The following is a 14,018-nucleotide window of genomic DNA, read 5'->3' on the forward strand; positions in this document are numbered from 1 at the left end:
GAAATCAGAAATCTGCCTGCTTCTGCCTCCCAAGTGCTGGGATTAAAGACGTGAGCCACCACTGCCCAGCAAGACCCATCTTTTTTTATTTCCTGGGGGCCCCCTTCTAGATCTTCCTCAAGTGCCTGAAGTAGAAATTCTGGGATGAACTGCAAGAGGGTAGTTGCATCTTTAAGAAGTGTGGGGAGCTGGTGGAAAAATAACCTATACTCAAAAAAGAGAAAAAACCATGTATTTCTTGGGGGAGAGGGCAGGGGAGGCAGGGATTTGGCACGACAACAACATCTTCTGTGAAGCAATCTAGGAGGAGAGATCTCAATTCCTTTCCAAATCCTTAGCATTTGACAGGTGCCAATCACACAGCCCTGTACTCTATCCGCACCCAAGCGATCCTTAGTAAACACAGCATCTTCTTGCGAAAGATTCTGAAGAGAAAGCAGTAGGTGTGTCTAAAGTTCCCTTTAAAGGCGTGAATATATCTGGTAAGGACCAGGCAAATCTGGGTCGGCAGAGGGCCATGGTTTGGGGTGGAGCCCAAGGATGGATGTAGCCTGGTCCCTAGATGCTCCGTGTACTGGATCTCCCGCAGTTCCTTCTTCGACCCTCAGGCTTCTCAGTTCTCATCGTGGTCGGGGACCGGAAGACACCTGCTTTGTTTCCTTCAGCACCGAGATTCCGCTCGGCTCCCTGCTGGCATCATACCCACTTCTCCCCAGCCCCCAAGCCTTCAGTACCTCCGCTCCCATGACGTCGGGGAACTCCCAAACCCAACTGGGGCGAGGCAGCTAAACCGCGTCCTTCAGGTGTCAGTCCGGACTCCTGTGAAACCACAATTCCCAGAGTGCCTCTGTCCATGAGGCCAAGCCATAGATAAAATGGCTACAGAGAGTGGGACGTGCAGCTGGAAAACTAGTCTCTGGTGACTTTAGCAGATGTACTTAAATACCCGAAGCCTCACTTCTGCACCACTCCACTATCATCTCCAGTCCCTGGAGACGGCGTCCGAAGGTGCGCTCGCTCCCGGGGCATCTTGGGAATTGTAGTCCAGATGCCAGATTACCCCGAACTACTCTTCCCAGGGTGCTCAGCGGCAGGACTACGGCAACGCTCTCTTCCAAGTGTCTCTGTCCCGAGTTCCACTGCTCTGGTTCCCTTCTTGCCATCGGTTTCTTTCGCTCTGTAGCTATAGCTGGTGCACCTGAGACGGCCCCTGAGAAGGGGCTGTGCGGCCCTGAGAAGCACTTCCGGTGGCAGGTCACTTCCGGGTGGGTGGTCGGAGCCGACGGGCGCGCGCGCGGGGGAGGGGCGGCCTCAGCGCGGCGCTCGGGGATCAGCTGGCGGGCGGGCGGGCGCCGAAGCGGCCCCGGCTCTGCGGCAGCGCCGCCTCCTTCGTGTCGCAGGCCGGCGGCCGTGGCCATGTCGCGGGGCTGGTAGCTGGGCTCGCCGCCGAGCGGCCGCTAGTGGGTGTCCGGGGCCCGGGGCGGGGGTCCGGGCAGGGGTCCGGTGCGTTTCCAGGGCTTTCCCGAAGAAAATGCACGCAGCGTTTCCTCTGGATGACGGCCTGTGCTTTCCCTAGGACCCGGCAGTTAGGCTCTGGAGTGTGTTACTGATTCATCCTCTCTCTGCCTCTGTCATCGCAGGTTTAAACTTAAACGATCGCTCCCCGAGGAGGAGGGGACCCGCCGCGCGATTGACAGTCTATTCCTGCAGGCGCCGTCCCTCAGCCCCCACCCCACGGCCGGATTCCCGGGGCTCTGCTCAGGGCTGAAACCGGAGAAGAAATCCTTAGATCTCTTTTCTTTACAACAAATACGAACCTAGAAACCATCGGCATTTTGCCTTGGCATTTCATATTGGAAAGATGAAGAAGTTTTTCGACTCCAGGCGGGAGCAGGGGAGCTCTGGCCTGGGTTCAGGCTCCAGCGGAGGAGGGGGCAGCAGCTCAGGCCTGGGCAGTGGTTACATCGGAAGGGTCTTCGGCATCGGGAGGCAGCAGGTCACCGTGGACGAGGTGTTGGCGGAAGGTATGTTGGGAAGCCAGTGCGCGGTGAATTAATCTCGTGTGCTGATGTGGCAAGACTCTGGTTTCTAGTTGTATGAATGGGTTTTGACCAACTGACCCTCCCTTCCCCCTCTGCACTTTCCTTGCGAGTCATTGTCCTTGAGAGAATTAAAACTCAGACTGGGAATTGACAGGGCTTGGGGGGGCAGTATTGCCCAAATAGTTTACCTCAGTGGCCTTTCATTTGGGTGGGTGGGGGGAGCGCGTGGAGAAATCTCTTCCTTTGACCGAATTATTCGGATCCTATGTGTGAAGTATAAGTGAAATGCAGGGTGGTGGTCTTGCCATTTCCCTGAAACTTTAAATTCTGATGCGGAGGCTGAAGGGTGGGGATGGGGAGAGATCTTAAAGGAGAGGGGGGCTTCTCCCACCTAACTTTCCTATTTCTTTAAGTAGGTAGCCAAAGAGGATTTCTCTGGGGACAGGAATGCATTTTTTGGTGTTTTGGTTAGGTTTGTTTCTTTACCCAACTGCAGTGAGGTCCCCAGGATGTGGCTAAGATAAAATCATAAGCGAATGAGATGGTTTTGAACTCAGACGCCTAGGCCTCTTTTCTCCTTTTAGTTTCTATTAAGAATGACTTAGGATTGGCTCTGGTTTAGTGTTCTCTCAGTTGGAGAGGATGCTGTGTGGTTTCTCTCGGTGTGTGCTCGTTGGTCTATCTGTGCTCCTGCAGATACATATTTTTCTGCCCCAGGCTTTAGGGAAAATCTTGAGTGTTTCTTGGGTAACCTTAACCTCGACCTTCGTAATTATGCCAGACTGATACTTTTCACAGCTCATTGCCTGCTTACTGTGCTTTTATTTTTAATAAAAGCAGCAATTTCCTTGGCATGAAGCAATTTAAACTAATTGGATAGGACCAGTCTGCTGTAGGTTGCGTTACAGCCTGCCAAGGCTTGGGTCTGGGGGAGGCCTCAGTGAAGGCAGCATGGTGGTAGAGGCTAGTCTATCAGCGAGGGAAGGAGGAATGAGAGCTAAGCAGCCCCTTCGAAAAGGAGGCTTTTGCAAGCTGAGGTTGAAGGAAGGACCTCTACCTGGGCCTAGGAACTGCCTGTCATGGTGAGTCTTGTAGGGTGGTGGACGGGTGGGTGGGAAGAGGCCAAAGCTGTGTTAGACTTAGTTTGTGTAAGTACTGGATTTGGCAAGGCCCAGTTTCTGAGGATACATTGAAGCCTATACTTAAAAAGCACAATTTTGAAGAGATATCTGATAATTTCCTTGTAAATTACTGCTGCTTTTTTTATTTTTTATTTTCCATTCTTAGTATTGTTCCGACTGGACTTAATCTGGGCCTGAGTTACAATCCTTTCTGAACCTTTCCTTGAGGATTCTGGTGCAGGGTGGGAGATGCTGCTATGTCTGCTGCCAGATCTGTACCTTGGAATCTGAGCTGACTCTTATCCTGTAGCCAAAGTCCTTGACTACAGTGGGGGGTGGGGAGGGAGAGGGGGGTGAGAGAGAGAGAGAATGAGGAAGGAGATGAGATCAGGAGGATGGCCTCAGAGCCCAGGAACATTTTTTTCAGCTAGGATGTTTTCTCATCACGTGTTGCCCTAAGCTTTGCTTATTCTCTGAGTCTGGAAGAGTGGTGGGAAAGAGAAAACACAGAATCAGCCTTTGTTTTCTAGGCTTCCCTGGAATTCATCCTGAGAGCTGCACATTGTGCATTCTGATATTTTAAAAAGTAGAACTTTGGGCTTGGATCTGTTGATTCATTCGTTTATTCATTCAGCCAACAGTCACAGAGTGCTTGTGATGTGGCCAGTTCTGTGCTAGGCTCTGGGGACATGATGTTTAACTAGATGTTAGCATTTCAGAGCTGTTTGAAGAGATAGAAAATGGACAGTTAGTGATAGTGTCACCGTAAGAGTAACCTACGGATCAGTTGCTACAAATCTTGTCCTTAGGGCCCCTCAGTGTTAGGGAGCTAAGACACGTTTTGTGGAATGAGCGAGTGTGGTAACAGCACGGGCTGAGGCTGTGCATGAGTGTAGCATTTAAAATTTGGTCTGGCAAATTTTTTGGCTATGATTGAGCTTCAGTTGTGGCCTTTGAAGTACGTGACTATGTAGGAGTCAGTATTTATGTGGCACTACTGAGTTCAAAGACACTGCTAAGGTTTAAAAGGGGTGAGAGATAGAAACTCTAAAGTGTGATGCGTGCCTTTTAAAATTAGCCAGTGGGTTTCATTGAGGTGCTGAGATCATGCTTGTGTTGTGCAAGGTAGCCAGGTAGCTACATCTCCAGCCGTGATGTCTGCCTTTAGGGAACTGCTAGTCAGTGTAGGAAGAAAATAAATTCATTTGTACATATAGTAGTGTGCTTATGGCCACAGATCCTATAGTCGGACAGATTTAGGGTCAATTTTTGGATTTGTTTTTGTTGTTAAACCTTTTTACATCGTGTGTGTATGTTTTCTCTAAGATAGCTCACCATTTCCTGGACCTGTTTTAAAAAGCATCTATTATATTATTACTACTATTGTTGTGCATGTATGCTGCACACAAGAATGTGTGTGCATGTGTCACAGAGTGCAGAAGTCAGAAGGCAGCAGTGTGATGTTAGCTTGCCTCTTCTACCTTTACATGTGTTTTGGGGTCTAGAATCAGATTGTCAGACTTTTGTGACAAGTGCCTTTTCTTGGTGAACCGTTTTGTTGGTCCCCTCTGAATCTTTTGTTTGTTTCTTTTTTCTCTTCTTTATATTTTTCTTTTCTTTTCTCTCTCTTTCTTTCTTTCTTTCTTTCTTTCTTTCTTTCTTTCTTTCTTTCTTTCTTTCTTTCTTTCTTTCTTCTCCCTTTCCTCTCCTCTCCTCTCCTCTCCTCTCCTCTCCTCTCCTCTCCTCTCCTCTCCTCTCCCCCCTTTTTTTTAAACAGTTACGCAACTTAGATGAAGATATTCCACAGGAGCGCTTGTTAGAATTGAAGATCTTTCTCACACCTTACTCTGTAGGTTGTAGGTGTGGAAGTTTAACAAGTTCTGGGCAGAATCTGACTTAAGCTAAAGTCCGAGTTCCACTGCCCTGAGGTATTTGAGGACTTAGTATGACAGTGTATATAAGGAATTTATCACTTTCAAAGTGATTACTTCGATACATGGTAGCTGTTATTTACCCAGTGACAGCGTGTTTAGAGTTAAAGGTGAGTGGGGAGCAGGTGAAGGCTGGTTTGACTGGGACAGGGCTGAGTCAGATGCTCTTTGCAGTACTGTGTGGGTAGCAGTACCCTTCCCTGTCTCCTCTTCTCCAAATCCTCAGGTTCTTATCTGTCCACCAGTTCCAGCTAGAGTTGCTGTGATAAGAGTTCTATACCAAGTACCCCAGGCACTGGCCAGGCCATAGGGTGGTCATAGTGGGAGTTTTCAAATGCAGACCTGATTATCACCACATCCTGTTCACAATTTCCTTTTCCCCAGTGTGGGTATTGGTCTGTGCTTCATAGTAAGAGACTGCCAGAACTCCAGGCATCAGGTGCTGGAGAAGAGGGGAATGCAAGGCTGCCATCTCCAGCAACAGCAGCAGTCTTTCTAGAATGGCTCTCTGGCTAGTCCTGGAGGAACATGGTTGTCTAGAAGAAGGTGAGCCTCGATCATGAATTAGAGGGATATGGACATCTCTAGGCTGAGTGCTTTCTTACCTGTAGGAGATGATAAACCATGTCTGAGTTAATAATCATGTGATATCAAGGGAAGATTTGGCTTAAGCTTCTAGAATGAGCTCATTGGGGAAATTAGAGCATTGCTTAGACACAGTAATTTTGTCATACTCCTTGGCTCTATAAAGCCTTATATCTAAACTTTAAACAGTAAGTAAATATTGAATCCTTGCTGTGCCCAAGGTGGCATTCCGGAGCTGTATCAGTTCTGCAGAAGGTGGACTAGCAGGCTCCACAGAACGTACTTACCTGCACAAACAGGATCTAGTTCTGGGGCTGGTGAGAACCAAGACTGTCAGAAGCTTCCCTAATTCCCCCTATCTGCAGAACAAGGGAGAAAGGCTTCAAAATGTGTGCAGCCTCTCCTCCCCGGCTCACATGTAGCACACAGTGTAAATGTCTTTGTAATACATGTATGCCTTCATCTGGTGAACCATTTATTTGTGCTTTTCTGTGGCAGGCACTGCATTAGGTTTCAGAAAAAAGCTGAATGGGTCATGGATTGAGACCAGTAACTAACAAATAACCCTGGAATAAATGTCCTGTAGTTCAAAGGTGATAGGAAGACGGGGTGGTTGGAATAGGTGGGAATTACTCAGCCAGTGTTCCAGTCCTGTTACCAGAGGCCAGGCAGAGGTGATAGTATGTGCAAAAATACAGAGTGGTGAAATGGAAGATGAGGCTCAGGAACACTGACCAGTGTGATGTCACTGTTTTGGTACGAGTTTCCTTCCAGCCTCAAGGAAAGGAAGCCAAGGGTGTGTATATTTGGAGGTGGGATAGAATGAGATTCTTGTATATTTGCTCCCCACGATATATTTGGATGTGTTTGCTACCCACTTCCTTCAGTGGCTCTGTGCTTGTTGATGTGTGCTTGTGTGTGTACTTGCCCCTTACTGTGCCCTAGCCATGTGCTAAGGCACAGTAAAGTGTGTAGAAGGAGTGTCTCAGACGTGACATAAGAGACAAGAAGTCACGCAGAAGCAGGCAGGTTGGGGGCTGAGGGCAAGGTTACCAGTGTTAAGAGAAGAATGCATAGGGAGGTAGCATGTTTGACTCGAGCAGATGAGAAAGGGAAGAAATAGTTCCTGGGGACCCTTGAGCACCAGGCAGAGAGACTAGTTAGATGCTCCCGAGTCCCTCTAGACAGATACCACTTTGATCCCTCTTGTTTCAGATGACTTTGCCTGCTGGGAAGTCTTGGTTTTTACAGGCAATGCAGATTTTCAGGGGGTGGTTTGTGAATGGTGTCTTCTTGATTTTGGGCAGGATGACGCTTATAGCTTTGCTAAATATAGCCAAATCCAGAATTCAGAAATGAGGTCCATGATACGCAGTTGCTATGGTCAGAACCTCTTCTTTGGTCTTTCTGACAAAGTTCAGCTCATTTAATGAGAGATGAAGAGGAACACATGGGTTTCAAGTAGGAGAATATATGGGGAGGCACCTCATTACCTCAGTAGCTAAGATGGTAGGTGACTTTATAAACATTAAAACAATTGGAAATGTATTTTAACTTGTAGTCTTTGAAAGTGGACACTTGGAACCAGGACCAGCGTCCACCTCTGTGCTGCCCTAGACCAGGAGCCTCTGAGCCTGTTTAAGAGGCAGTCTAGCCAGTGAAGTAGCAGGCGCTTGGTGCAGCCTGCTTGTCTGAGCCGAGTTCTATGTGGACTGATTGTGCTGTGACCTGGAGATGCTTACCTCGTGAGTGTTGCTGAGCAGATGCTGTGCGCAGGTGTCTGCTTTCAGGCACTCAGTCATCATCTTGAGACATGGGAGAAATTGCTATCCATATTGAAAGGGAGCCTGTGGAAGGGTGAGGGCAGTTATCTTGTGAGGGGTGAGTAGCCAGGGAAAGAAAGCTAAACTGACATTTAAGGTATGTGTTGAGTTTATTACCAGATAGACAAGATCAGGAAAACATTCTAGGCAGAGGGGATAACATGACCAATACAAGATGTGCGTTTTGAGACTGAGGTTGTAGTCTAATTGTGGCCTATGGATGTGCTGTCCACTAAAGTACCCTCAACTGGAGATAGCTGTTTAAATTATCCAAAGTTAAAATAACAATTTAACACTTCAGACATATTAGCTAAGTGCTAGTTGCTGAAAAGCCACCTGTGACTAGTGCTTAGAGTTGGAGATAGGACCAATAGTTTCTTATCACAGAAAGTACTATTGGTGTAGGTTTAGGTCAGTGGTCTCTAAAGCTGTGGAGACTAGCACTGTTACATTAAAGTTTGCCTTCCCTCATCTGCGTGACCTGTAAGTTATGCTTACGTCCTGCTGTCTGAAAGTATGGCATATACCGAAGGCGAGATTCATCATCAGCACAGTGTGTGCAGTCCAGTTTGAAATGATGGCAGGGTTTTGGTGAGCTGTTTTATAAGCCATGGCTGTGTTCCATTTTGTAGCTTACCTGATGGAGAGGACAGCAGAGGGAAGTGGCGGGCCCCGGCGCTGTCGCTCATCATGCCTGTGCTGCCTTATTCCAAGGGTTCCAGAAAATCTTGTTATGCCTCTTTGTTTTATAAGGGCTAATTCATTTAAAACAACGTGATTTGTAAACCCACTTACCCATGCCCACAGGAAGCACATTTCTCCCAGTGGATGAGGACTGCCACTACTAGCCTTATAGTGTGAGACGTGGAAGTGAATGGGAGTATTGGCTTTAGGCATTAGTCATTACATATTAAATCTTAGTTTTCTGGTTTTTTTGTTTGTTTCATTTTTTGTTTTAGACAGTCTCTTGTAGTCAAGGCTGACTGAATGACCTAGAACTCCTGATGATCCAGTTCGCTTTCTCGGTGCTAGAATAAAAGGGAGTTGTACTACCGTGTCCAGGGCTTTTCCTTTCTTTTTCTTCCCCTTTGGATTGTTGTAAAATTGCACCTAGCAGGCAGGGTGTTGTCATGTGTGTTTTAAATCTAGCACTGGGGGTCAGAGGCAAGCAGATCTCTGTAAGTTTTAGGCAGCCTGGTCTTCATAAGGAGTTCTAGGCAGGGAGAGCTACATAATGAGATCTTGTCTCAGACAAAACAAAGCAAAACAAAACAAAACAAAACGATAATAAAAAAGTGTTCCTAGCAAATTCTGCCCCCATAACTGTCTGAGTGCACAGTTGGTTGCTGTCCCTGCCTTCATAGATGGCAGCCACCACACCGTCTTCCTCCTTGCTGCTTCTCTCTTGGGATGCTGAAGCTGTGCACCTAACTTACCTCCCTCTCTCCTTTCTGTCTCTTACTTTGACAAATACTTGTATGTACTTCTGGTGGGACAGTAGACTGCCTTTTGTGACTCGCTTATTCACTTAGCATAATGTCTTTAAGGTTCATCCATGTTGTAGTTTGGTTTTTTTTTTTAAGGCTCTGTTGTGCATGCATTTCACAATTTACTTGCTTATTCATTTGTTGATGGCCTAGTAAATGATCCTACCTTTATGTAGTGAAGTCATGAACATGGATGTGGAAAATTTTCTTTGAGGCACAGCATTGAACTATTTTGGGATATATATATATAATTGCTGGGTCATGTGAAATTTTTAAAACTTTTTTTTTAAGTTATTGCGCCTGCGTGTGTGTGTGTGTGTGTGTGTGTGTGTGTGTGTGTGTGTGTATCAGAAGTCGGGGCCAACTTGTAGGGGTTGCTTTTCTTTTTTTACCACATGGCCTCCAAGAACTGAAGTCTGGTTGTCAGGCTTGACAGCAAGCATCTTTCCGTGCTGAGTCATCCTTTGGGTCTCCCATGATGCTCTTACCAGTTCTTCGAGAGATTATTATGTTGTGTTCTGTAGAGACCCTGAAGCCTTTCATGCCATCTACAGTGCCCAAGAATCATTGTTACTCCTTTGACAGGTTTATCTTAATGACTTATGTGTATGTGGGTGTATGTGAATGTATGCCATGTATATGTGGTGCCGATAGAGCTATAGTTACAAGCAGTTGTGAGCCATCTGACTTGAGTACTGGGAACTGAACTCCAGTCCTCTGCAAAAGCAAGCGTTCTTAACTGCCGAGCCATCTCTTCAGCCCCAGTTTTTGTTTTCATTGTTTTAGTTAAGGTCTCATGTAGCCTAGCCTGGCCTGGAATGTAGCTGAGAAGAACCTTAAACTGCTGATTCTACTTCTCAATTCCCTTGTCCTTGGCTTACAGGCATTTATTATCCCACCTGGCTAATTATTATTATTTCTGTTTCATTTATTTACTTATTTTAGTTTTTGAGGCAGGGTCTCACTTATAGCTCTTGTTGTCCTAGAACTCACTATGTAGACCAGGCTGGTCTCAAACTTACAGGTGGATTCAAAGTGATAGGCCCCATTTCTGTCTCCCAGAGCTGGATTAAAGACATACACCATTATGTCCAATATTATTGTTATTTTACAGACTGGGTAACCCAAGGTGACCTTGAACTTTCTCTTGTCTCTGAGAGCTGGGAGTATAGGCCTGTGCCACTGGGCCTGGCTTTATTTTCTGTTTGCAATGGTAACTGGCTTAATAGGTGTTAAATATGTTGTCTTTTTGTAGCTTTGATTTGCACTTCCCAGATGATTAGTGATGTTGAACATTCTCATGTGCTTATTATCTATCTGTGTATCTTTGTGAAGAAATGTTTATTCAATCCTTTGGTCATTTTTTTGAATCAGTTGTTTACTTATTTGTTTAAGAACTCTCTGCATTCTGGTTATTAATCTTTTCAAGTAGAAGGTTTGTAAATATTTTCTATAGTTTTTGGGTTGCTTTTTTTCTTGACAATCTTATTTTCTGTGACGAGAATAAATGTAAATGAAGGTGTACTTTCCTATCTGTACCTCAGTGGATTGTCTCGGATATATTATTTGAAGAGCACTGGGCCAGATGGTAGTCCTCAGTTGTTTTTGTTTCTCAGGAGATGGAAAGTCCTTATCTCCACCTTACAGAGATGAGAGCACATCAGCCATGCTGAGCTAGAGGTGTTTCCTAAGCAGGGTTCTTCAAAGGATGGATTCCAGGAAAAGATTTGCACGCACAGCTTTTATAACTGTTCTGGAGACTATACCCCCCACCCCAGCACTGCAATGGATTGTGTTTAGTGACCCCTTGTTTCTTGGGCATTAATCATGTTGTTTCTATTAGAAAGCTAGAAGCGGAATCTTCATGACTTCTCTCTTAGGTACGGCAGCTCAGAAGCTCAGATGTAGTTGAGACGCTCAGTAAGCCTGGAAGGCTCTTACAGTAATAGTGCATTACACTCTCTCACTCATTCTTACAACATCCCTGAGATAAGGAGGACAGTTATTACTGTGCAGGTGAGAACACAGTAGCTGGAATTCTCTCAAAGCTATATTAACAAAAGAACTTGACCCAGGTCTACTAGCTGTCATTGCAGGATCTTTCCAGAAAATTCTCCCTTGTATTAATACATTTTTCTGTCCACCCACCTTCTCTAGAGCTGAGGATCGAACCCATGCATCCTAGTCAAGCACTTTACCATTGAGCTACATCTCCAACCTTTTCTGTTTTGTTTTTGTTTTTTTTTTTTTAAAGGACAGTAACTTCCAGGCTGTCCTGGAACTCAGAGATCTGCCTGCCTCTGCCTCTTGAGTGCTGAGATGAAAGGTGTGGCCACTGTACCTGGGCCTAGTATCTTTTTTTCATAATAATAATATTCACTTTTTTTCTGTCAGTAATGAGGATGGAGTAAGAAGCCCTATATGCCCTACAGTAGACGTGTCCTGCACTAGTGAACATGCGTTCACTACAGTAGACGTGTCCTGCACTAGTGAACATGTGTTCACTACAGTAGACGTGTCCTGCACTAGTGAACATGCGTTCTTGGCACCTTTTATAGCACTCCTGACCTTTACTATAATAGCCCTTCTCAAGTAAATCTCTTTGTGAGCTTTTTAAGCCAGGGATACTTGTACAGTATTTTAGGGTTACTCATTGTCTAATTCTCTTTGGGTTGGTGTAACAAAATTCCATCAACTTGTAAGCAAGACAGTTTATTTTTCAGTGCTGGAGGCTAGAGCTGTACAGTCAGAGTGCCAGCATGGTGGAGTTCTGGCCAGAGCTCTTTCCTGGGCTGCGGACTGCCTGCTTTGCCATGTTTCCTCATAGGGAGGAATGGACGGGATAGCTTTCTGGCACCGCTTTATAAGGGCACTCATCTGATTTGTGAGGGTCTTTCTCTTGGGAGTCATCTCCTGAAGGTCTCACATTTGTATACCACCATCCTGGTGACTGGAACCCAACATGCAGACTTGGAAGGAACACTTTGAAACCACAGGCAGCATTGAGATGGAGAGCTTTGGAGAGAAGTTTTAAGTTATGACCTGCGTTAGTGAGGCTTTAGGCGCTGTCGCACTGACCTCGCAGCCTTCTCAGGCTGGTCTTCATACTGTCTCGGGGACCGGTTCATTCCTGTAGGAGCTCAGTTTACGCAGAGAACTAAGGGTTTTAAAAAGAATAAGAAAAGTTGCTGGTTTATTGAATTTAAAAACACCGCACCAGCTCTTCTGTTACCATCTTGGTCACCATATCCTATTGTGCTACTATGGTAGTAGTGAGATTTGGGGCCTGGATAATTCTTTGTTGAGGGTGTATTTTGGGTTTTTCTAGTGGAGAGTGAACCAGGGCTTTATGAGTTGTAGGCAAACACTCTATCATGTAGTTATATCCTATCAAATGACAGGAATACATATACCTGTCCTATTTTGACAGATAGGAGTCCTTTGGAATTAGGTCTCCATGAACCAGCATGGTGCTTCTGCAGATAAAGATGTTCTCTGCCAGCCCTGACTACTTGAGTTCAACCCCCAGCCTCACGTGGTGGAAGAATCAACTCATGCAAGTTGTCATCTGACCTCCACATGCAGTGAGCTGGTTAACCTGCCCACACACATACAGAAAAATAATGTAATTTAAAAAATTGTTTTAAAAACCCTGGGGTTTCATGTGAGGTCAGATATGGTTGAATCAGCTTGAGCTGTATTTTACTCCTTAGGTTGAATTAACGTTGGCAGACAGACAATGGATGGCAGTGCCAACCGGAGCGTTACTTATGACTTGTGAAAAGCTGAGAGGTTATCGCTGATGGCATCCCTGTGTTGTTGAGAGGGCAGAGCACTACATTGATGCCAGATTATCAACTGGGATTACAGAGATCCAAAATATCGACGAAAGCAGTTCACAGCTGTGCCAGTTGCTTAATGTCTGTGTACAGGGTCATTCAGAACTGTTGCCCTGGGACTGTTGGGTGAAGGAAGATGACTATGTTTTTGGTACTGGTGTGAATAGGAGGTTTAGTACCTATGGGAACAGGGAAGAGATGGACTCGGGTCTGTGGGCTGTGTGGGGAGGGTGGCTGCTCTCTGGCTCTTGCTGACTCAGCCTTTTCTGATTGGCTCATCTGGCCAGGGCCCGAAGTGTTGCTTCTATCACACGTTTTAAAACTTGCTTAGTTTTCCCCAGATGTAACCCAGTCCTATTCCTCAGGCCTTTGGCCTTTTTTTCCTTTAACATTTTGGAAACTTTGATTGGGGTGAAGTGGGGACAGGTTGGTGGGGGCTGTGCTGGAAGAGATGATTCTGTTAGGGCATTTGACTATGGAAAACTCTAGGCTTGGCCAGAGAGTGTATGTCGCTCAGCAGTGATTGGGAAAGTTGATTAATACTCTGTCTGCCCCTGCCTGCCCTGCAGAAGTAGAGGGGGTGCCTCTGTGTTTTCCTTTGCACCTTTGGCTAGCATAGTGGGGACTGAGGTCACAAACATAGACGACAGAGGTAGGCAGCTCTTTGCTTGAATCCTAGCTTGTCCCTGTGATGTTGACTGACTCCTAAGATCTACTGTTCTCTTAAAATTCAAAACCTGGGTGGTTTTTGTAAGATTAGCTGAAAGAATTTATCTAGAGAACTTAGATAAATTGGCATGTTCTTGGTTAGCAGTCTCTGAGTAGGTAATTTTTCGTATTTGATTGTATAAAGCTTGTTTTCCTGAGGGAACATTTGTTTCGCTGTGTAGTAACCTAACCTGGCCGAGCTGGAATCTGATACATATCCATAAGCCCCTGCGTGAGGAAAGGGAGAAGCTTGGTGACCTGACGTCCTCTCCCAGAGCCTTGGATGGCGGGAAGGGTGCCATGGCGGCTTGCTTGATCTTGCTTGTTCCTCTTTACCATTAGTTTAGTTCTTTGAGATTGAACCTAGAGCTCCATGCATGTAGGCAAATGCTGCCACTGACCTATATCCCAACTCCTTTAAAAGTCTTTTTAAAAAGATGTATTTATCTATTTTGTGTGTATGCCTGTATATAAGTGTCTTT

At 45.8% G+C, this 14,018-nt stretch overlaps 1 protein-coding gene and 1 long non-coding RNA gene across 15 annotated transcripts in view; one reads left to right on the forward strand and one right to left on the reverse strand.

The window, feature by feature from the left end:
• Positions 1 to 215: 215 nt before the first annotated feature.
• Positions 216 to 1,249, reverse strand: 2610306M01Rik (RIKEN cDNA 2610306M01 gene). The gene has a single exon (NR_028298.1). It is a non-coding gene; the product is annotated as an RIKEN cDNA 2610306M01 gene (long non-coding RNA).
• The window catches only part of Aak1 (AP2 associated kinase 1), a 153,954-nt gene continuing 141,018 nt past the window's right edge, over positions 1,083 to 14,018 (forward strand). For 5 of the 14 annotated variants that reach the window (XM_006506191.2, XM_030255416.1, XM_030255413.1 and 2 more), the window contains exon 1: positions 1,281 to 2,024. In XM_006506191.2, coding sequence (XP_006506254.1) covers positions 1,862 to 2,024 — 163 coding nt within the window. In that variant the 5' untranslated portion in view covers positions 1,281 to 1,861. The other 9 variants (NM_001378654.1, NM_001378655.1, NM_001040106.3 and 6 more) reach the window with 5 other exon arrangements.

Source organism: Mus musculus, chromosome 6, assembly GCF_000001635.26.
Source record: "Mus musculus strain C57BL/6J chromosome 6, GRCm38.p6 C57BL/6J".
NCBI lineage: Eukaryota > Metazoa > Chordata > Mammalia > Rodentia > Muridae > Mus > Mus musculus.